The 22,258-nt window shown below is 46.3% G+C and overlaps 1 protein-coding gene across 1 annotated transcript in view; it reads left to right on the top strand.

Moving 5' to 3' along the window:
• The window catches only part of LOC119381512 (uncharacterized), a 44,968-nt gene that overhangs the window by 13,128 nt on the left and 9,582 nt on the right, over positions 1-22,258 (top strand). The window contains exons 7-14 of the mRNA XM_049412799.1: positions 692-950; positions 1,580-1,770; positions 9,554-9,727; positions 17,302-17,384; positions 17,858-18,084; positions 20,540-20,664; positions 20,792-20,898; positions 21,776-22,077. Of these exons, the coding sequence (XP_049268756.1) occupies positions 692-950; positions 1,580-1,770; positions 9,554-9,727; positions 17,302-17,384; positions 17,858-18,084; positions 20,540-20,664; positions 20,792-20,898; positions 21,776-22,077 (1,468 nt within the window). The remainder of the gene's footprint in view (positions 1-691; positions 951-1,579; positions 1,771-9,553; positions 9,728-17,301; positions 17,385-17,857; positions 18,085-20,539; positions 20,665-20,791; positions 20,899-21,775; positions 22,078-22,258) is intronic.

The raw sequence follows: 22,258 nt of genomic DNA, 5'->3' as shown, positions 1-22,258 counted from the left end.
AAAGTGCTTCGACAAACAAGGGAAATAATAGACTCATATGATTTTATTTTACGTGTTCTTTGAGGGGAATAAATATTGTGACGAAGAAGTGCACCGTTTTTTCCCCAGGTGCGCTCAAAATTCCGAAATCGCGAAATTGGCGGAAAAGCGTTTTTTGCGGCCAAAATTTATTTTTTTTTCAGGCGAACAAAGTTTTTTTTTTCGCAAAACTAACTGCGACACCATTGTTCTGGGTGTAATGCCTAGACCTACAGTAAATTTCATCACAATCGGGAATGGTGACCGGGACCTCGTGTTCTATCTTATCTGGACACACCCTGCTATAAGATAAGCAGCTCACGCACTCAACAAGGCATCTAGAAGTCAAGCACGTAGGCAGGGGGAGGGTGGGAGGCCAGGGATACCCCCCCCCCCCGAATTTCGTCCAGCCTTCTATATTCCCGGGCAACTTTTTCTTTTTGCCATGGAAATACTTTCTTTAGAACAATTAAGCCTTGCCCCCCCCCCCCCCCCCCCCCGAAAAAAAATCCTGGGCCACAAGTAGGTATGCTTATTGCACTTCGATGACGTTGCATTCGGTTACTAAACTTGTTAAGTCACAGTGCAACTACACTCAGGTTCTGTTATTACTGGTAACGATAATACGCTGATACATGCTCCAGAATATAAAACACACCTTTCGTGATTGCAGCAAGATATCTGGAAGGCAACGCGATCAACTTCTATGGTCCTGGAACTAACCCCGTGCGAACAGTGACCTTGTGGAGCCTGTATATTGCTGCCAGCGACCCCGAGGGAATGCAGGCCCGTGTGCAGAGGGAAATCGACGCCGTCGTGGGTCGTCAGAGAACACCCGCGTGGGAGGACAGGGTGCGCATGCCGTACACCATGGCGTCCATTCTGGAGACCATGCGCTGGAGGACACCTACGCCCCTCAGCCTGCACAGGGCGTGAGTGAATCGGCTATATAAGAAGCGATGGAAATGAGTTTCCAGTGGCTACTTGTCCCGCATTTGCTTCCTTTGTTAGCGTTTTCGATCACAACGCGCGACGTGCCACAGTTTTCTCGTGTTATTCTTAAAGGTATAGGTAGGGCGGGAATTGGCTAAAAGCTCTTTAGTTGGGTTCCGCGTGCTCTAGCATTTCGCATTTATCGAAATGTGACCGCCGCGGCGGGGTCCGAACTCGCGTTCTTCGGGTCAGCACCTGATCATCGTAACCAGTGTACCACAGTGGTGGACCAACTTCACTTGATATACTGGTGGTTTTCTAGAGCTCTGGGATAGAATTGCCGACGGAATCAGAGCCACGAAGGCCCTGCCGTTATAGTTACGCCACAACTGACAGACATTTCTAGATATTTTACAGTCATCTTGACCTTGATTTGTTATTTCAATACTGCCGCTTATTTACTTTATTGCTAAGCATGCACAAATTAAAGAACTTCATGTTTAGTTGAAAGTCCTGATTAGTAGAACCTAAATCATCTGCTTCAAATAGGCTCGTTTATATCTCTCTCGCTCTCTAGTGCTGAAGCAATAAGCCTGTCACTTACAAATTTGTGCTCCGTCTATTGCAGAGCCGCGTGCGACACTACCATCGGGGGCTATCATGTACCTGCTGGAACATTAGTGGTACCGAACATGTGGAGTCTTAACAACAACCCGAAAGAATGGGATAACCCAGCCCGGTTCGACCCAACACGTTTCCTCACCGCTGATGGCAAGAAGGTGGACGAAAAACCATTGGCCTTCATTCCGTTCAGCGTGGGTAAGCATGCTTGTTTACAACCTTGTTTCGTTGCGCAGTGCCTAGTCTGCGTGGCTAGACGTACACCTTGTAAACGTAAGGCAGGGTCTCGAATTTCTGTAGTGATGGCTGAGCTTGTGGCCATGGCTTTCTGCTGCTGTACATGGCGTCACTAGTTCGATTACCGGCATTTCGATGGGTTAGCCAGAAAAAAAAGAAAGAACGAAACTTAAAACTCGTTGACTTTAAAGAACATGTGCTTGGGCATGTTGGTATTTCATATTAACCCTATAGCGCACAAAAGGAACAAGACACAGAGGGACGACGCGGGCACAGCGCTTCGTCCGCGTCGTACCTCTGTGTCTTGTTCCTTTGTGAGCTATAGGCATAGGTCGGCAAAAAATGCGGAGCGCACTCAGACTCACTCAAGACTCCTATTTTGCGCTTAGAGCTTACTCGGACTCAGACTCACCAAAATTTTCCTCAACCGGACTCGCTCGGACTCACACTCGCCAAATATTACTCAGCCGGACTCACTCAGAAGCAGTCTCACGGCTCGATCTGAGTCTTAGTGAGCCTGTGTGAGTCGACCCGTGAGTCTGTTAGCGTCTAAATAGCTTTTTCGACCATGGTGCCAATGCTCTTTAACAACAATATCTCACATAATTGTTGCTCTACATCATGGAGGAAGGAAAAATAAGGAGAGGCCCTGACGTCACATTCGTGAAGCCTCCACATCGCGAACACCCGCATCGCCTCCTAGCGAAGGAGCCTCGAAACATTTCGCGATTTCCGTCGTGTCGTTTGCAAGCGCATGCACGATTCGAGCCTTTTTTTTTTTTTCGCCGTGCAAGCGGCGCCGCGGCGCAGTCGATTCATGCATGCTGCTCCTTGTGTGTGTTCGTTAGGAAAGCTACGCAGTGCCCAGCTGTTGCGTATGGTTGCGTACCCGGTGCAAATCGCGTGCACTGCGGAAAGTACCGGGTGTCACTTTTCATGTGTACGTACACGTTCGCTTCACTGCTGATCACTAATGCATGGTATTTGCATGCGAAGCTCTCGGATGTGCGCTCTGTTGCTTCTTACTCATTGTGTCAACTCAGAACACACGTGAACTTTTGTTTTTGGCGTCTGACGCGCCGTACATAACATGCGCCGAAGGCATCGTACGTTTTTAGAGGCTGTGTCGTTCAACGAAAGGGCAATAAACTTATGTTGTTGTTATCGGACTACGTGATGTATGTATTGTGCGGTGTGCGCTCGCTGCGTGCTTGTTGTTGTGTGCGTACTGGAATTACAAACTTTACGTGCACGATCGCGTATACAATACAGCGGTGTCCTCTTTTCGACGTGAAGTTACGTCAACTATAGGTTGGCGTTGCGCCGATATAGCTACGACGCTCACTCCATATATACACGAACAAAGAACCGCTAATCCGGCAACAGATCGGTAAATCGGGCTACGAGAAAGGGAAGGCCTAACGCCCAGCAGAACGCGTAAGTCACTGCTAGGTGAGTTCGAATACGATGATGCAGGGGCTGAACTTTTTTGATCACGGCACGTACCGGTATTCTGTACTGTTGCACAAAAACGCTCCACGATGAATTTCAGCACGCAGTGCTCGAGCCTGCCACGCACGAACGGCCTGGTAAACGTCTGCTTGCAACATTTTACTGCGTGCGAACCGCACAATACGCGCTAAGTTCACGCCGGGACTACAAATCTGCGCAGAAGCTCTCCGCGGTGGTTAGCACGCCGCGGGGCGTCTGCTGTTTTGTTTGCCCCATACCGATTTGTTTGCCCCATAAATCTGACGTCACTTCCGCCCCACTTTTCGCAATGCATTGAAAGACGATAGGGCCTCTCCTTAGTATTCCTTCCTCCATGCTCTACATGGCGCCTTTTGTTCTCGTATCTTCAAATATCAGCGGTTGAAATCCGGTAAGGGTATTTTTATTCAAAGACACTACTTACACGAGATAATATTATGAAGAACTTCTCGTGAAAGATTTTTCGGGGCGTGTCAAGGCACCCCTCATCTCCGTAACTCACGCTTCTGATAAAAAACATGGAAAACGCTTCAGCTTCGCTTTCAAGAGTAGAAAGCGATCGCGTATTCGGGCCCCGTGCACATAGGCTTTTTCAACTGCTGGCCTGGCTTCGATTCTTGGTGCGTGCCTCAACCGTGCCGAAAGGAAATGAACGTCTGTGCTCGTACCATTGGCCGTTTCAAACTATCCTAGAATGCCTACTGCAAGTACAGCTGCGCAGTGCCCACTACGCCACAATTCTTCCTTTTGAGAAAGAGCGAAGGGCCCATTACGCGTCCGTAAGGAAACACGTGCACGTGTACCTACGCAGCTGTTCACGTTGTTGATGCTTTAGTTGTTGATGATGATTAAATATGTCTGAGCGCTTTGTGATGGGTGGGCCTTTAAGACATCCACTCGTTGCGCTATTCACATGCTTTGACCTTACGCGATTCTACGCTTCTGCCAAGCAATACTACATGCGGTAAGGAGTATCCTCCCACTACAAGACATTCCTAAAGTGTTCGTTTCGAAGCTGTTTCAAGCAATGGCGCGGTTGTGTGGGCGGTACAAAGGTGCAGGAGATAACATATATAATATGGTATTATATAGATCTAATTTCCTCGAACTAGAGAATAAATAGTCATTAGAGAATCTTACTGTCAAAAAAACGCACTGATTCATACACTTCATGCATGAATCCTTGCAAATAGGGAGGCGAGGCACAATTAGCAGACACCACTAAACTTGGTAAAACATCGGCGAGATTCATTTGTAAAAATGTTCGAAGCAGCGAATGAGCACATCCCGAAAACAGAAAAAAAAAAAAACGCGACACCACTTGTCTAATAAAGAGATACACCTTCCCAAGACCACCTGCGCAAACTGGTCTAAAAACATTGTCACGCTTCATCGGCTCATAACTTGATGAGCAAATGAAGGTAGCAAATATTCGGTGAAAGCTCTGAATGTAAAACCTGGAACAATGGAGTATTTGCAGTATGTAGGATATTTTTGTTGCCAGGAATAGATTGCATGCTTTAGGTCTGCCAAAAATTGAGAGGTTACGGGGAGTAAACGTCTGGGCATAACGCTTTAGGCTGGGTGCACGTTCTTTCCATCCAGTGGCGTTCCACTGGACATGCATCCAGTGGAACGCCAAGGTATTTCGATGGCACACAGGACCATGCAATACTCTCGAAATTCGTTGGTTTAAAAAGTCCATGGGCCAAGCCACAGTCCCAAACTTTTAGCAAAGTTCATTCATGCACGAGAAATGGTTCCGAATTCCAGAATAGTGGACACCACTGTTTTTATACTAGAAATTTCTATACAAAAGAACGCTATGTCATCCGCATACGCTAATACTTTCACCTTATTTCCGTAAACACTGAAACCGTGAACATTGCAAGATCGAATCACACTTTAGCGTAGTGGTTCCAAATAGAGGGCAGAAAGCAGTGGTGACAACTGACAGCCTTGCTTCACAGAAGAGTGAATCGACACAGGCTTTATGTTGGATTGCCTGGAGACGACGTGCTTGTGCGTGTGAAGAAAATGCCTATTTCATTAATATCCAAGGCATTTTTCTACAAAATTCATACAGAGACGCTACCTGTAAAGACCTGGTTATGCAGCAAAGGCATCATTGTATCTTCAATCGATTGTCACCTCTGTGAAGTTTCGGAAACTATGGAACATTGTTTCATCAGCTGTAAAGACGTCATACTCTTTTGGGACGTTCTATAAAGGGACGTTCTATAAAGACAACTCGATTTAAATTCTTATAGCATACGTTATCTCGTGCCACCCAAAAGCAATTTTATGCCAGTTGACATGCTCTTACTAATGGGTATGCACAGTTTATGGAAAACTCGCATGTTAGACAGGCGTGCGGAACCCATGGTATCATCGCGGTTGCCTTTCATTCAAATGGCTTTTGAGCTAAAAGACTTTACTGAACAATTACAGTTTCAACCGGACTGGTATCCACTGTTCGTGAAATGCACTGCGTTAATGCCCTTTAAGGACACAGACTTATTTTATTTTATTCATTCATTTACAGGGTTTCTGCTTTCTTCAGAATGAAGCCATAATCAGAAGTGGGTAACATGAATATAGCACACTGAATGTTTTCACAATATATTACGCACAGAAAATGCCGCGAACACACAGTTTGGAACGCGGTAAAAAAATACAGTGCATGGCATGTAAATTCACGTAGCACAATATATATACAAATGTGTACTAACATCGCATGAAAGCAAGCAAAAAGAAGAAGAAAAAAATCGTGCCAACGTCACAAAACAAAGAGTATAAATATGGCGGGAAGACATTCTATGAGTTCTTCAGCTCCGCTAAGAATGAGGTCACTGTCGCCTCCTCCACAGCCCCACCAGGGAGGCGATTCTACTCGCGTACAGTTCGTGAGAAAAAAACATGGATGATCCCTCTGTCATAGGAATTGGTATAACACGAAAGTGAAACGTGTCTTCACAGACGTAGTTGAGCGTTCGTTGCCCATTCTTTCGCCCCAAGGGCGATGGAATGAATGCTACAGCAACAAATTGTAATGTCACGCGAAGAACGGCAAGCAGCTCGAAACTTGCAACGCACTGCTCAAGCAGAAAGGACGCACGGAACGAACATACACAGGATGAGAGCGAACTAACTGTCACGTTTGTAACTTATTTCTGCGTGAGCACCGCGTTGCTTTCGCAAAAGCAGCCGCTGCATGGGCCAAGTGACTTCGTGCTCTCAACGCGAGACGTACAAACCACCGCGATCACGAGATAAGCGCCCGCACAAGCGACCACGCCCTGTAGACGCGGGCGCTCGTCGCAACAGCGACGACCTTTCAAGCGCGCTCTTCTACGCTCTTCGAGCCCGTCGCGCCATCTCGCTAGTGATAACAAAAACACACTAACACAGATCTCTGAGTACAGCCACCCGCAAATAGTGTATATAAATAGCTCGCCGTTAGCGTTACGAAGAACGTGCCGTCCGTGGCCGAATCGTTTCGCGCTTCGCGCTGCGGAACGAGCGGTCGTAAGTTCGATTCCCGGCGGCGGAACTTTTTTCTTTGCCCACTGGTTAGTCTTTATGTTTTACAACGTCATATCCGTGACGGAAATACGTCAGCGGAGCCGTGGTGGACCCCGGCATAAAACACTTTCGTGTTAAAAAGAGCCCATGTACGGGTTGGTTCTACGAGAAAATTACTGTAGGTTTTTTTTTTTTAATGATCCGCCCGCGTGGGTCGTCCCATGACTTTTTCTATACACGCACTTGATGCAATGCCAAGCTTATCGTGATAGAGTAGGTACTGTACATATATTTTAATTTTTCGCGATATCGCCGCAGATGTAGGGCTTTCAAGTTCGCTGTCTGAAGCTAAGCACTAACTGACGTAAGGCGATTTTACGAGAGAAAGATAAATTGAGCAGGTTTTCGTTGTAGGTTTTCTAGTTTACCAATATTTTTCTTTGTGCATGGGTCCCAAATCACACGGGCATATTCCAAAAGGGGACGAATGTAGGTTTTATATGCTAATAGTTTTATTTCTTGCGTTGACTGCCGTAACGATCTCCTAAGGTATCCAAGCTTTTTCATGGCTTCTTATTTGGTACTTCTTTCTGTGTAACGCTTGTTGTACGCCTGTAGAGGCCGCCTTGAGTATTTTGTTCGTTGTGTATGCCAATTACTCACATCTGTAATAAATACTATGAAAAAAAATGGCGTGGCTTCCGCGCCTGCTTTCCACGCAGAAGACCGGGGTTCGATTCTCACTTAAACCAAAGATTTTATTATTTATTTTATTTACATCTTTCTCGATTTTTCGGGCAAAGGCAACAATCAACGACGCCGACACCGACACCGGAATTTCTGCGAAACGAGCTTCTCCTGCGAAACGAGTTTTTTAACACTATCGCTTTAATAAATATTGAGCTGGCGTGTGAACGCTAATGTTTTGAAATATGTGCGAGTAGACATCAGTATAAACGTGAGCAGACATAAGGCTGATAGTAGTGCTGAAGTTGAGTAGATAAGACCATAGGTCGGCAAAAAATGTGACACACACTCACACTCACTCAATAAGTATATTTTGGGCTTAGGGCTCACTTGGACTCAAACTCACTCAAACTTTTCTCAGCTGGACTCACTCGGACTCAAACTCACCAAAGTATAATTCACTCGGACTCCCTCATACTCAGACTCATGGCTCGATCTGAGTCTGAGGGAGTCTGGTGAGTCGACTCACGAGTGACTTTGCCTACCGACCCGAAGAATACGAAAAATGACATGTGGGAACTTCGCTATAGAAAAATTACAATCATTTATGGCGTGTGGGTACCGTGCATGTGTATTGTATCGTTCCTCAAGAGACTTACAACGGCCTCTACAAAGTCCGCTCTTCCAACTTTCGTGTGACTGTGCTGCGCATTCAGCGCGGCCTGGCAATCTTTTTTATCAGCAGCGGTTTGCACATAAGAGCCTCAATATGCTGCTTCTGATATCGTGCTCACTCCCTTGACACAAAGCATGAGCCCAAAAAATCGTAATTGAATTTGGAAAAAATAATTACGGTGAAGGGTATACTTTTGTGCTAGTTGGTAGGAATTCGTGGTACAGTTACGCTCCTCTGAAGAACGTGTTTTACTTATCCCGCTCTCACGACTTTGCCGACCTATTGCTATAGGTGTTAATATCGTTCACTTTGAGTCATGTGGGCTTTTAAGAGCCTTATATGAGTGAAAATCCGGTGCTTTACATTACGGCCTCTCTCATGCCCGCAGATTGTAATGAAATGTGTAACCGTGCGTCTCTTTAACGTTCCCACCTTCCACTGCTTTTCTTTTTTTTAAATAAAACTTGTTTCACTGCCCAGTCAATTTCTATTTGGCTTTGGCACCCGCATAAACGTAAATCACTTTGTAAATGCAATTTCAAATTACTATTTATCGAGCTATTTTCAGCTAAATTCCCGAGATCCAGCTCTACTGCCTGGCCTTTCACTTAGACTGTACTTGTACAAGATGATTCTTTCAGAACTGACCTATTTCATTGGGCTGTAATCTCGTTAAAAATTATGCAATTTTAATGGAGTTTGCGGCAAAAGATTCAGGAAGGATGAAAATTTATTGGCTTTTCATGTACAACATCTAAAATATAAGTAAGAAATCACGGAAACCGCGACATTCCATGAAATTTCATACAAGAGGAACGCCGATAGCACGCCCAAATGGGTATGCGTCAAGGCGACGCCGCGAGGCTCGCACGTGGGAGTATAGAGTGCTCGGCTTTCGCGTCAAGGTAACGTGATGAGCCTGGCGTCGCCAACTTCAGCCGCCGCTGGTTGACGAGAACGATGCACCGGACCACACCACCGTGCGACGGACTTGCCGTCACTCCTTGTATAGCATTTCGCGGTTTTTGTTATTTCCTACTTATTCTTTTTTTTTCAGCGTTGAACTCCCAAAACGGGACGATTCATTAAATTTTCATCCTGCTTGAATGTTTTGCAGCAAACCGCATTTAAATCGGATACTTTGTAACAAGACTACCGCCCAATGAAATAGGCAAGTTCCAAGAGAATCACCCTGCATATTTTCGTAGGCATTTTGCGCATTCTTCCTTTTCGCATCCTTTCATTTTTCTTTGCAATTCTCGGTTGGGACGCTGTCGGGGTCCACGTGATACGAAGGCGACTACATTCCCGATCAGAGACATCTGTGCTTTTAATGAATCGCTACTACTCTGACTTACTTTGCAGGAAGGCGGGCATGCCCGGGAGAAACCTTGGCTCTCATAGAAGTCTTTCTATACGTCACCACCGTGCTACAAAAGTTCAAGGTACTCCCTGAAGAAGGAAAAACGCTCTCCCTGGAGGCCAAGCACGGCCTCCTTTCGCTGGTAGACGAGACGCAACCATTACGCTTCATACCACGCTGACCAAAGAAGCCGGGAGAACATCGTGAATTGTAAAGTTCTGTCATTTATAGCACAATCAACTGGCGCTAGTTTTCAGTGTCAAGTATTTTCAATTAGCCCTGCTACGTTGGTCTACTGGTTATGGCGCTCGACTGCTGACCCGAAGGTCGCGGGATCGAATTCCGGCCGCGGCGGCTGCATTTTCGATGGAGGCGAAATTGTTTGAGGCCCGTGTACGTAATTTAGGTGCACGCTAAAGAACCCCAGGTGTTCGAAATCTCCGGAGCACCCCCCCCCCTACGGCGTCCCTAAAAATCATATCGTGGTTTCGGGACGTTAAACCCTTACCCGAGTGTTCACTCTGTGGCTACAATATTGCTCCTTCCTAATCTACGTTATGCTGGTGATAGGGGAGAAACATACACCAATAAATCTGGTGTATGTGTACAGAAACATCAATCAATCAATCAATCAATCAATCAATCAATCAATCAATCAATCAATCAATCAATCAATCAATCAATCAATCAATCAATCAATTAATTAATTAATAAGCATACATAATGTTTTGTTATTCTCATAGTTCTCCGGTAGCCCCACCGATGTGCTCGCATCGTTCGCGACGGGCTTTGATTGTGCCACAGATTGCAATATGCCTGCGATATTGTAGTGTTTCATTGACATTATACGTCGTGATATTGTCATCATCTGTTGTCATCAACGTAGTCGTCAGCTGTCGATGACTATATCGAAATAAAACGCCCAAAAATGCAGATGCGTGCGTGTGTTGTTTCATTGCAATGCAACATGCGTAACAAACGCGCATGAAATGCGTGACAAAAAAAATTTCCGCAGCTTGCACTAAGTCCCGCAAGGCTGTCTCACAGCAGAGCTGGTGGGCACATAGCTCGTCCTGACTTGGCTCGGCTTTTACCCTCTCCATAGTGGAATAGCGCAAGAAACACAAGGACACAGGCAGGAGAGGCGATACAGGCTCCAACTTTCAACTGACGTTTATTTTTTCGGAAACACACATAAACGTCAATTGAAAGTTAGCGCCTGCATCGTCTCTCTTGCCTGTGTCCCTGTGTTTCTTGCGCTATTGCACAATGCATTCGTACCAACTAGCTCGGCTTTCCGTACTTTTACCCTCTCACCTCTCTCTTTCCCCCCTCTTGTTATACTATCCTCGTTATACTATGCATCAAAAAATATCTGGCTTCAATTATTGTAAAGCCGTGCATCTATACATTTTCATTTGTGTCTTATTCCAATTATTGCACTCTATTATGGTGTATAGAACTAGTTCATTTGTAATTGCGACATTTATGTACATGCACATATACATGTGTGTATGCCTCTGTGAGTTTTATTTTTTTTTTTTTTTACAGCAAAAGCTGTTATTAGATCATTTCAGCGGCCGTTTCTGGCGCCGTAGTTGTCAGCCGCCGCCGCCGCCGGTGTCCGTAACCACTATCGCTCGAAATAAAAATAAACGAAATAAGAAAAAAATTCCAGGATGGAACAAGGTTCGAACCTGGGCCCTCTGCGTGGGAGCCCAGTATTCAACCTCTGAGCCATGGCGGTGCTTGAAACTGCTTTGCACAAAGCTCCTATACAGGCTTCATGTCGGGAAGGAACCACATTAACACATGCAATATAGCGTGGTAGAAGAGTAAAATAAGCACCAATCGTCGCACAACGCGAATTCTGTAACGAGGCATTACACAATGCGAATTGCGCAACGAGTAGGTTATTGAATGCTTCCAACCCATTACAAAGGGCTCCGCCATAATTCTTCATCGTCATCAGGTACAGCATCAACAAAGTGCGCATAATGCCTTACATGCGTTTAGCAGGTACCACCGCTCTCCGTAGAATGACGAAAAATGGCATAGTGCCTGCTTCCCTACTTGTCAAAAATTACAATGATTTATATCGTAGTGGGTTCCTCGCAAGTGCACTTGTATTGGTTGCCAAGGAAGCCCATAAGCGCATGATCCATTTTCTCGGGGTCTCAGTAAAGTTCTCCCCCCCCCCCTCCCTCTTTCTCTCTCCCACGTCAACGTATGTTATACAGCATGGCTGAAGAGGGAAATAGCGACCGCGCGTCACCCAATGCACATTAATTACTCAACTGGTGGGCCGTTTAAAGCTTCCCACCCATTACAAAGGGCTGAGCCATGATTCTTCATCGTCATCAGTCGTCGCGTCAACAAAGTGCACATAATGCCTTACAGACGTGTAGCTGGTGCCTCGCTTCCCCGCAGAATGACGAATATTGGCTAAGTAGCTGCTTCCCAACTTGACAAAAGTTGTGATTTATGGCGTAGTGGGTACCTTGCTAGTGTACTTGTATTAATAGTCCCAAGAGAGCTTACAACGGGCTCTAGAAACGCCGCTCTTCCAGCTTTCGCTGTGACTGTGCTGCGGTTTTAGCGCAGCCCTGGCGTTTTTTTCCTGCAGTTATCCGTTGTCTTCTGTGCTCGTGGTGCCAGGAGCCAAGTTAGGCGTGTATAAACACGCCTTTTGTTCCGGCGCCATGACAATTCATGTCTCATATACTGTTAAAACTGTAAATAAACTTCAAATTTCAAACGTGTTCTGGGAGCGTAGCAGAATACGACAATGAAGAAGAGAGCGCGTGCCGGTTTGTGATGATAATTTTTTATCTGCCACACACGGCCAACCTCGCGCGCAAACGCTCTGCTGTAAAATGGTAGACCCCAGCGCACCTTCTGCCAGCTGCTTTTATGACGGCAGTTGTACTGTGACAAACACGCTGCACCCGTACCTCTTCCACTTTAGAATATGTTGCCCTCCTGGATCATTTTTTTAAAACCTCTGTTTTTAACCATATTGAAATGCACTGTTTGAAATGATACGTCATCTTTAGTGCACGACCCGTTTACTGCGTCTTTCCTGTCTACACCGCCCTTGCAACTTATTTCACATCCGCTAGTACATTGCCCAACTAAAAAATACCACCAGCTAGAAAGAAATAAAAAGACGAGACTTTCTTTTCGAATCGCATGGATCGTACCCTCGAAAGTATTTCTATAGCGTTTTTACTACTCGTTGGTAAGTCCCACTTGACTTCCGTTATATGGAACAGGTGCAGACTCAGAGCGCGGTTATCAACTCTTGCTAGTTTCTAAGCAGGAGTGGCTAGGAGTAGGCGCGAATACTACGTCTCTACAGCTCTATTATGGAACACTGTGATCATCATGGTTTGCTTCGTAGTGTGAGTAACGGATTACATTATGCGTGGCTTCATTCGAACTTGACCTTCTGTGACGTCTTCACGGAACCGCTTATGTATACAGGATGCGCGCTCAAGAGATTGTTTTATTTAGTAGTAGTCCTACAGCTATGCAGTCGGTGCTGTCAGGACATAGAATGTTGCGTGCGTCCCGCAAAATTCTAAACAATACATCTACAGTATGATTCCCTGTTTATATGCAAGTCACGGAGAGTAAGGAGTGTTTTTGTTTTGTAATTAAAAATGTACTGCGATGCGCCTTCGTGTCTCTATCAGATACCGTTTTAGCGCATTTGAAACTAGTCTTCAGCTTTACCGACCATTTACCAGCTGTGCAGCTATAAAAATACACGAGAAGTTTCTACTGTGATTACACCAATGTGAACAGCTCCCTCTTAACACGAGTTCAGTTGAAACTGGATCTAACGAAAGCCGATTTTACGAGTTTTCCAATCTACCGAAAATATTTTTACTCCAGGCAGGTACCCATAGCGTTAAATGTTGTCAGCATCGCGAATCAACAAACTAACTTGGTCACCGAACCCGATTTAGCCAGGTTTTTTCTGAAGAAACTGGATGAAAAAAAATTGCGATTTCCTTTTGCCATATGCTACAACGCTATAGGCCTAGTGCGCTGCAGTTTTGACTGAACAAGTGGCGCCGCCCACGGCGCGGCGCGTTTCTAATCAGTCGCGGCTGAGAGCGGGTGCGTACGGGCGGAACCATAGCAGCTCGAAAGAACGAAGCTAATTCGCGGTCAAACAGGAGTGTAACTACGTATTGTGGCGTGTATGGCTGTCGCAACAGCTACAGAAACACTGGCTGTAAGCTGCCAAAAATGAAATTATATAGATTTATATGGAAGGCTCACGAGAACGAGAGATGACAGCATCGGTAAGGGCGGTGCGACGTGCGAGATAAACAGACGCTCTTAATTTTTTAATGCTTTCCTTGCTATTACTGCGCATATTTGCTCGTTGTGGTCATAAACTCTGCCTTCTTCTAGCCCCGATGGAGGTCTTAGGCAGCTTGTGAAGCACCGAAACCGCATATGCAGTGCCCACTTCTTGCGCAATGATGAGAGAAGTTTGAAATCCCTGCATTCTGCCTGTGTCTTCCGACACGTTTTCTTGCGTGCTATGGGAAAGGTGACAGTGTGACCTTGCGACGAAGCGTTAAACATCTTCGTATCTAGAAGGGGACGCGGCGATGGCCAGAGCCAGGCGCATGATAGGTCTGTGCAGGATGTGTGCTCGCACTTGTTAACAAACATAGACAAGGCGGCGACGAGTTTACACCATCCTCGGCGCCCACCCTTGCATGTGCATCTTGCTCCCACAATGTGCAATTGGCTCTATAGACAGCTGGGAAAATGTGCAGAAATCATCGAAAGGTCTGAAGGAACGAGCCAGCGTAAAAAAAAAAGCGAGAGGAACGAATGTTTTTTCTCTTTCTTAGTGCGAACACCAACACACGCAGACTGATTAATAGCGAGAACCCCTGCTGAATAGCGAGAACGGATGCAATAGTCAAAGGGAGCTCTTCGCGTAATAGATGAGGGAAGAAACACACCAGCCTAGCGTGGCGAGCGTTGGCGATGCTGCTGGATGGAGGTGCATCTTCGTCACAATGCTTTTAATTTAATAGAAGACCTCGATAAAACTTTGATAACCTGAAGACGGACGTCCTAGTCGACGCTCTTCACACACTTGCAACAGATATCGAAGGGCCCCTTTGCTGACACATTTTCCTCCCTGATGCCGCAAACATGATTAGCGGTGTAAAGGTCACTGCCGTGAAGAAGATTGGTTTTATTTTAAATATCTTTCTACGTATACAGTTCCGCGGAATCCACACAATCTCGCGCGCTGCTCGCTCCGCAATGCCATTGCTCAGCTCACACAGAGCGGCATTCGCAACATGACACGACAGGATCACGCGCGCGGCCGCTACTCGCGGCGCTCACTGTCCTAGCGCCGCAGCGCCACCATACCAGCTGTCGGGGCCTATAACGTTAGACCATCTAGCCGCCCTGGTTACGGCCATTGCTTTATTTTGACGGGGCTGCACGCCGCGCTTATGCACCAAACAAAGGACTCGGGAGTCGGTAGGTCTCATACGTACTAAATGGCGCTAGGGGCGGCGATGGTTGCTTTCGTCATTTCATGATTATGTGACTGATAGGACTGATCGTCTCCTCGCTACTATCTTGCTCGGCCTGCTGGCACAATCGTTACTTTCATTCACCGCGCCATTGCATGTCGGCAGCCTGCCATAGCTTCACGTGACCGTCTACTTGACCTGCATCGCTTGCAGATGGAGCCCCCGCCCCCGTACCCGGGCGACATGGGAATGTCCATGTCCGGGCCATCATCGGGCTTCCCTCGCGGGTTTTTCACATTTTCAGGAGTCGGTTGGCGGCAAAAACAATGCGCTGGTAGCTGTTGGGTTGCGCTACGTTGCGATTTTAGATACTGAAGGACCGGAAAATATTTCTCAATTTAACGAACTGCCCTATTTAACGAAATATTTTAGACTCGGTGATCACTTTGTTAAATCGAGTTTCAACTGTACTATGCTTCCAGTGACAATAATGAGGTTTTTCTTCCGTGGGAATAGCCAGAATTTTCGATGTCACCTATCTGTGCTAACGGGTTATCATTCTTTTAGTTTGCCACATGCATATTAACGTTTGGACAAACAAGAGCGCGTTCTGTAGGCGTGCTCGTCTTATTGTTCATATTTCAGCAGTTAAAACTCATCTACGTCAATTTCCCACACACCGGTATCTAGATATGCAAAGGGCGAACTAGTTATTTGGGCGAGAGAGAGGTAGAGATAAGAGAAACGCTTTTTTATTGCAGGCTGAGACACCTTCCTCGTAGGGCGGAGACTTACGAGGGCGATGGTCCCGATTGGCTTGCGCCAGTCCACGTGTGTTATGTATCAGCCGAAACTCTTCCTCCGCTTCTGAGCGGACCAGCACTGTATCCCAGGGGGAAGACGAGAGCAGAGGAACGGGTGGTAGCCCTGAGGGTGTGGACATTCCTAGACGCAACGTTGTACTGTGGGCTTCGTACTACATTGCATATATCGCTGCATTTATCTATCGGACAGTATAAGGAATAGCGTGTGGGACCAGAGATGTAGGCCGAAGAGACAAGGGGAAGCAATTAGTCGTTGCCAGGCGACGGCTTCTTCTCGGTTAAGGGTATGGTGTGGTGGTGGGACATACTTCTTGCTCTGTATTCAAGTTTTGCGCCTGGGAAGAAAAATGGGTATCACGTCAGGCCGTCGCTTACCCTTATCCGGGCATATCTATCTGGCCGTCGTGAGTTCAATTATTTAATGCGACTACGTGTAGGGAACCATTTGCTCTCAGAGCAACTCAGCTGAAGAGAGCTTGGTGTAAAATCGCTATAGTAATAATGTTATTGTTATTTAGTTTTTTGGTATGAGCAGCGGACTACAATTACAGAACATTTAAGAGGGTTTTACATTGCTTTCATGCCCCTAGAGTTTTCCAGGGCTTGCTTGTATGCAGGTAAAATACTACTTTGCATTCCGCTTAAACAAAAGTGCGGCAATCGTAGCTGGCAGTCAACCCGCAGCGGTGTCCCAGTAGCAATGGCATTGTGTTGCAACGCACGAAACGGCGAATTCGATTTCCGGTCTCCGCGGTCGCATTTCGATACGAACGGAAGCCGAGAGTGCTCGTGGACCCATCTGTAAGGTGCACGTTCGAGAACAACTGGTGATTCAAATATTCTCCGACGTCTTTTCGTATGCAATTTTCCTCGTAGGTCTACCTGCGCAGCTTCGAGACGTTCAATGCCAGGATTTAATTTCGTAAGTAGATAGCTATGGAAATTTTTACTACGTGCCCGTACTAGTGTTACGAAGTTACTGCAGTGAGCACCTTTCAAGCACCGTCAACTGCTGTCGTTTATGGAATGAAAATACATACAATGAAAACACATAATCATCCCATGGTCATTTTCGTCGATGTTACAAGTAAGTATGACAGAATTAAGCTACCAATTTTTTGGTCAGGAAGGCAGTTGTAACTGCAAAAAGTGAACATTTCAATTCGGAGTGCAGTTTGTGAGGTAAGAGCAGCATTCGGCATGGCCCGCGCAGTAAGACAGCTAGAAGTGGAATGCGACCTGAAAGGCAGTGAAAGGACATAAGCAAGATGCCCTGATTCCGGCAAAAGCACGTGCAAGGTACACAGCTGCTGTAAAAATCGTGGGACAAGCTTCCATAAAACGTGGACGCTGGACCATCGCAATTGACCAGGAGTAAGATAAGCTCAGGCTATAAAAAAGCTATTTTTCTGCGCATCCGTGCGTCAGGTTTTCGCAGAAAGCCAACAGCATTGATGCACAGGCGCCTCCATTACGTCTCCTTCGTAAGTGGTTTGCGATAATTGTTAAACGTCATATAAATACATACACTTTTAAGTGCTAGTGAGAGTGAAGCTTTATTGTTATTCTCGAGCTCGCAGGCTACATTCCCGGTTACGGCGACCTGAGTCTGAGCGGGGCGAAATGCAGTAACGCTCGTGTGCTTAGATTTAGCTGCCACATTAAGAAGCTGAGGTTGTCAACATAACTTCTGAGAAGCCAAATGCGATGCATCTCCTTGCTTGTGTGTTCCTTACGGAAGTCAAGCGCCATATTATTACCCATGAAATTTTATTGTGAAATGCGTGAATGACAAAGATGCATACAAACCCATGTAGTCCTTTGGAACGTGAAATCCCTCACTCTAATGCGTTCTTTAAGTGCGAGATAAGTATTTTTTCAGTTTAAAACTTCTTGCAGTAGCAGTTTTCTGACATATGCTTATTGAGGAAAGCTTTATTACCTCCTTCTCTTTCAGGTTGCCGCCTGGGAAAGCAGCTGGTCGGTAATTTTCGTATGGTTGGCTGTCACATTTGCTGGACTGCTGATCTTAAGGAACCTTGCTTCAAAGAGAAAATACAAGACAGATAGGCGCTTGCCACCTGGACCAAGAGGCATTCCAGTTCTTGGCTATCTTCCATTCATATGGAAACCGTACCACGTGGTATTCAAGGAGTTGAGCAAGAAATATGGTCCCATTATAAGGTGCTTCTTTTTTTCTCCTGTTAGTTATTGCTTTTCTCGACTGCAAAACCAAGTGAAGCCAATTTTTACTCCGATAAACTTCCAAAGTCACATGTAACCATGAAAGGGGTTCGATATCTGCACTCAGGCCACACTGCGCTCATTGATGTAGGCTATTACATTATTAATTGCACCCGTATTTATCCTGTGCACAGCGGCCTTCAACATTACTGCACGAACAGTGCTAATGCGCATGCTTTAACGCTGAATAGTGTACTCTGTAGGCTAGACTCAGTCGCTTACATAAGAGACTACTCTTGGAAGGAAAAAAAAACCTGGATAGCTCAGCCAGGCATTTATAGATGCGCAAGGCCACAGACACGCTATCGCATTTCGTAAAATAGACTTTACGAACACTTGGGAACTAACTGTTAGCGAACACTGCTCTTTGGGGGTTATTAACATTAACTGTCTTTATCAAGTTTTGTTCGTATCCTTTTTTTTTTCTGGTATACTTTATTATTCGCTCGCTCCTCGTCCTCAATGGTAGAGTAGCCAACTGTACACGTCCTTGGTTGACCTCCCTGCTTTTTTCCCTTCGTATCTCTCTCTGTTCTCTCTCGCTCTCATGTCATGGCAATAATGACTCGGGCATTGGCTTCAAGTGGCACCTGCATCTTCTTTATACGTATCAGGTATACAGGCAACATGCCCACTTTCTCTCTAACTTAAACAAAGGGCTGCAGATCAATCACAGACTTGTGAAACAACTTCTCGAATTTTACTTGCCCAAATCACGATATAATTAAGAGGCACGCCGTAGTGGAGAGCTTCGCATAGTTTTGATGCACTGACATCGCTCACTACAACGCCGCTGTCATAGCGCACTGACATCGCACAGTACAATCGTCAGCAAGCTTAACTCGAACGCTCCGCAGCCTGCCCTGAGCCGCGTATCCAGAGCCGCGTAGCTTTCGGTCCTGTTGCCAAGATGTTACCAATGCATGCCGACGTACTATCTGAGCATACCGAGGTATTATCTCGGGAACAGCGCCCAGCGCTTCGCTGCTGGCATCAGTCAAACCAGTCCAGACCAGGCTGCGGAGCGTTCGAGTAAGCTTGCTGACGACTGTACATGGGCCTCTAGCATTCAGACTTGTGAAAGGCTGACGCACAAAGTTGCCCATTACTCGCGTGTTACGGTATGTTCGGGAGTGATATCTACAGGACCGTGTTAGAACAAGACGATTTTTCTCAGATTCACGAAGTTAGACGCAACGTATAAGACGATGCAAAATGTGCCATGCCATTGAATATCCACAGTTGCTTCTGCAGTCAATTTTTACGAGCTCCGTGCCGTTAGTGGGCTGAACTTTGGGTGGCCGAACGACAGATTCTGAAGGCAGCACTTCATTTGCAACGCGTTTCGATATTGGAGCTGCGGCACCTTCTCGGCCCGTGGCAAGACAGCAGTTGTGCAATGCGCAACAAAAAAGCGCTGTTGGCGTTCTTGAGGAACACTCGGCTTAACCAAAGCTTGTGAATTACTCTTTTTATGTATATATGTGCGCTTGTGACTGTACGTACTATATGTGTGTATATGGTGTATATGTGATCATTGTATATACCATAGTCATCACCCAACACCTGCAGTAGCAAGCCAGGCGACAAACCAGGCTAACCTCTCCGGGAATTTCCTTAAAGAATATTATCTCTCTCTCTCTTTGGGTGGCATGAGTACATCTTGTGTGTTTGTGTTTGTTTGTGTGTGTGTGTGTGTGTGTGTGTGTGTGTGCGTGCGCGCGCGTGTGTGTGCGCGCGTGTGTGTGTGTGTGTGTGTGTGTGTGTGTGTGTGTGTGTGTGTGTGTGTGTGTGTGTGTGTGTGTGTGCGTGCGTGTGTGTGTGTGTGTGTGTGTGCGTGCGTGCGTGCGTGCGTGCGTGCGCGTGTGCGTGTGTGTGTGTGTGCGTGTGCGCGCGCCTCTTTTAGATGGCAAATGTGTACCGCGTCTGTCTTGCATGTTAGTTTGTTTTGAGCCAGACGATCTTTGCTGTGCACTCTTTGCCTAAAAGACCAGCCATGCGGCAGTTTGGGCACGTTGGTAGTTCATCTTGAAAAACTAAGAGCGCACGGAAAACACGGACGACAAAAGGTCACACATATGCACACACGTAGGCCTCTCTGACTGGGGGCGTTTGGGAGTTTCGCGCATCGATATGGGCTGATTGTGTGCTATACCTAGCAGTGGATCGCAAGAATAAATTTTGTTGGAAGTAAGCGCCTACGTGTGTGCGTATGTGTGACCTTTTGTCGTCTGTGTTTTCCGTGCGCTCTTAGTTTTTCAAGCCTAAAAGACAAAACGTACCGGAAAGAACCCATGATCCCACAATTATGTTAACTTTGACTTATTTGTTCAAACGTTTGTTAGACAAAAATGTGACACTTTGATAGTAAGTCGCAGGGAATTCGTATTTCCAGATTGCAGCTCGGAGTGAAGGATCTGGTGGTGCTCAACGACGCCGTTTCCGTTCGAGAAGCACTCACAAATCCTGACGTGCTTTATCGACCAAGCGATTTCGTCTTTAACTACCTCGGTGTGAAGGGTACGAAAGTCAATTCATCCGCATGATTTTCACTCTTATTATTGTAGTTTATTTGCGCATGTCCCAGAACTGTTGACTGCAGTGTACAAATTCGGTATAAGATCTACTAAACCGGTTTGTCCTACAGGAATTGCTGTGTTGAACGGCGAAGCATGGCAAGTCAACCGAAGATATTGCTTTCAAATAATGAGAAACCTGGGCTTCGCCAAGAAATCTATGGAGGAACACATTCACGTAAGAAAATCGGTGACACGTGCTCTTAGTGTCTTTTTTTTTAACACAAAAGTATTTTATGCCGAGATCCACCAAGACTTCATTGACGTATTTCTGTCACGGATATGAGGTTGATAAAATGCACACTAACGGATGACAAAGAAAAACTAGAAGAAATAGTTTCATTGTCACGAATCCCCTGGGAATAGAACCCACTACCTCTCGGTCTGCGACGATAGGTGCCGGGCGCTCTATACCCACTGCGCTACCAACGTACATGTAAGATGCTTCACAAACACGCCTTATATCTCTCACACATTCTCTTTCGCACGGTGTTCTTGGTTGGCGCGGTGGTGTCGCCGTCTGGGAGCGGTGAAGCGAAGTAGTACAATACCGATCAGGTGCACCCCCCCCTCCCCCAATCGACGTGACGGCAATGCAAGAAACAGTGGGGAGGTGGCGCTTGCTCGGAACTGCCCTGGAATTCAAGATGGCGGCCATAAATCTTCAGCCACTTCCCCCTCCCTCCCAGAAAGAAGGGGCATGTAGGCAGGGGTGTTCAGCTCCACTAACGTGGAACCTGGGGAGGGGCGAAGCCTGCAGTCTGCGCCGGTGTTCCCTACAGAAAACGAACTCTCTCGCCACACGGCGAGCGCTGATGCGGTGGCGCCCTCTCTCGCGCTCAAGCAAATGGACCGTCACGACAGCAGACGACGATGCACGCCGACATGCCGAGACCCTAAGGTGCTTCGCCCATAAAAAATTCAGTACACTGGAACTAAACAGTTTTGTTTTTGCTTATTATTATTCACAAATTTAAGCACGTTATATGAAACATATTTGTGTTTAAGCTGATGGCGATGCGTGCCTGATTGTGTTTTTCTTTTCTATTTTTTAGGAAGAATTAGAACGCTTCGTGGAATTTCTTACATCTTGTAAAGGACAACCCGTGCAGATAGCTCAGCCACTCACGTCCAGCGTTGCTAACAACATTTCAGCATTGGTGTTTGGGCTGCGCTACGACTTGGATGATCCCAGGGGCCGCGTTTTCGAAAGCCTGCTCAGTACATTCCTTCGATACGCGAGCTTCTTCTCTGTCATGGATTTCCTCCCGTTTGTTCGCACTCTGGCTTTTTACGTTCCAAACTCAAATTTGCGCATCATGGACTGCGTGATGAAGGAGATGAGGCAGCATGTCAGGTGAGCAGACCTCCATTGTTACGCAAGTTAGCCGGACTGCGGACCAAATGAATGAGAAATAGCTGTGAACGCAACTGCCGGTGGATATTGTGCAGTAATGTAAACGATACAGCTCAAGTTCACAATACTAAATGTTTGAAAGGAATGTGCGCACAAGCGGCTGAATGATCCAAGCGTTGCG

The sequence above is a fragment of the Rhipicephalus sanguineus genome, chromosome 2 (assembly GCF_013339695.2).
Source record: "Rhipicephalus sanguineus isolate Rsan-2018 chromosome 2, BIME_Rsan_1.4, whole genome shotgun sequence".
Classification (NCBI taxonomy): domain Eukaryota; kingdom Metazoa; phylum Arthropoda; class Arachnida; order Ixodida; family Ixodidae; genus Rhipicephalus; species Rhipicephalus sanguineus.
The sequence above is the reverse complement of the archived record's forward strand: the minus strand, read 5'-3'. Positions and strand labels throughout refer to the sequence as shown.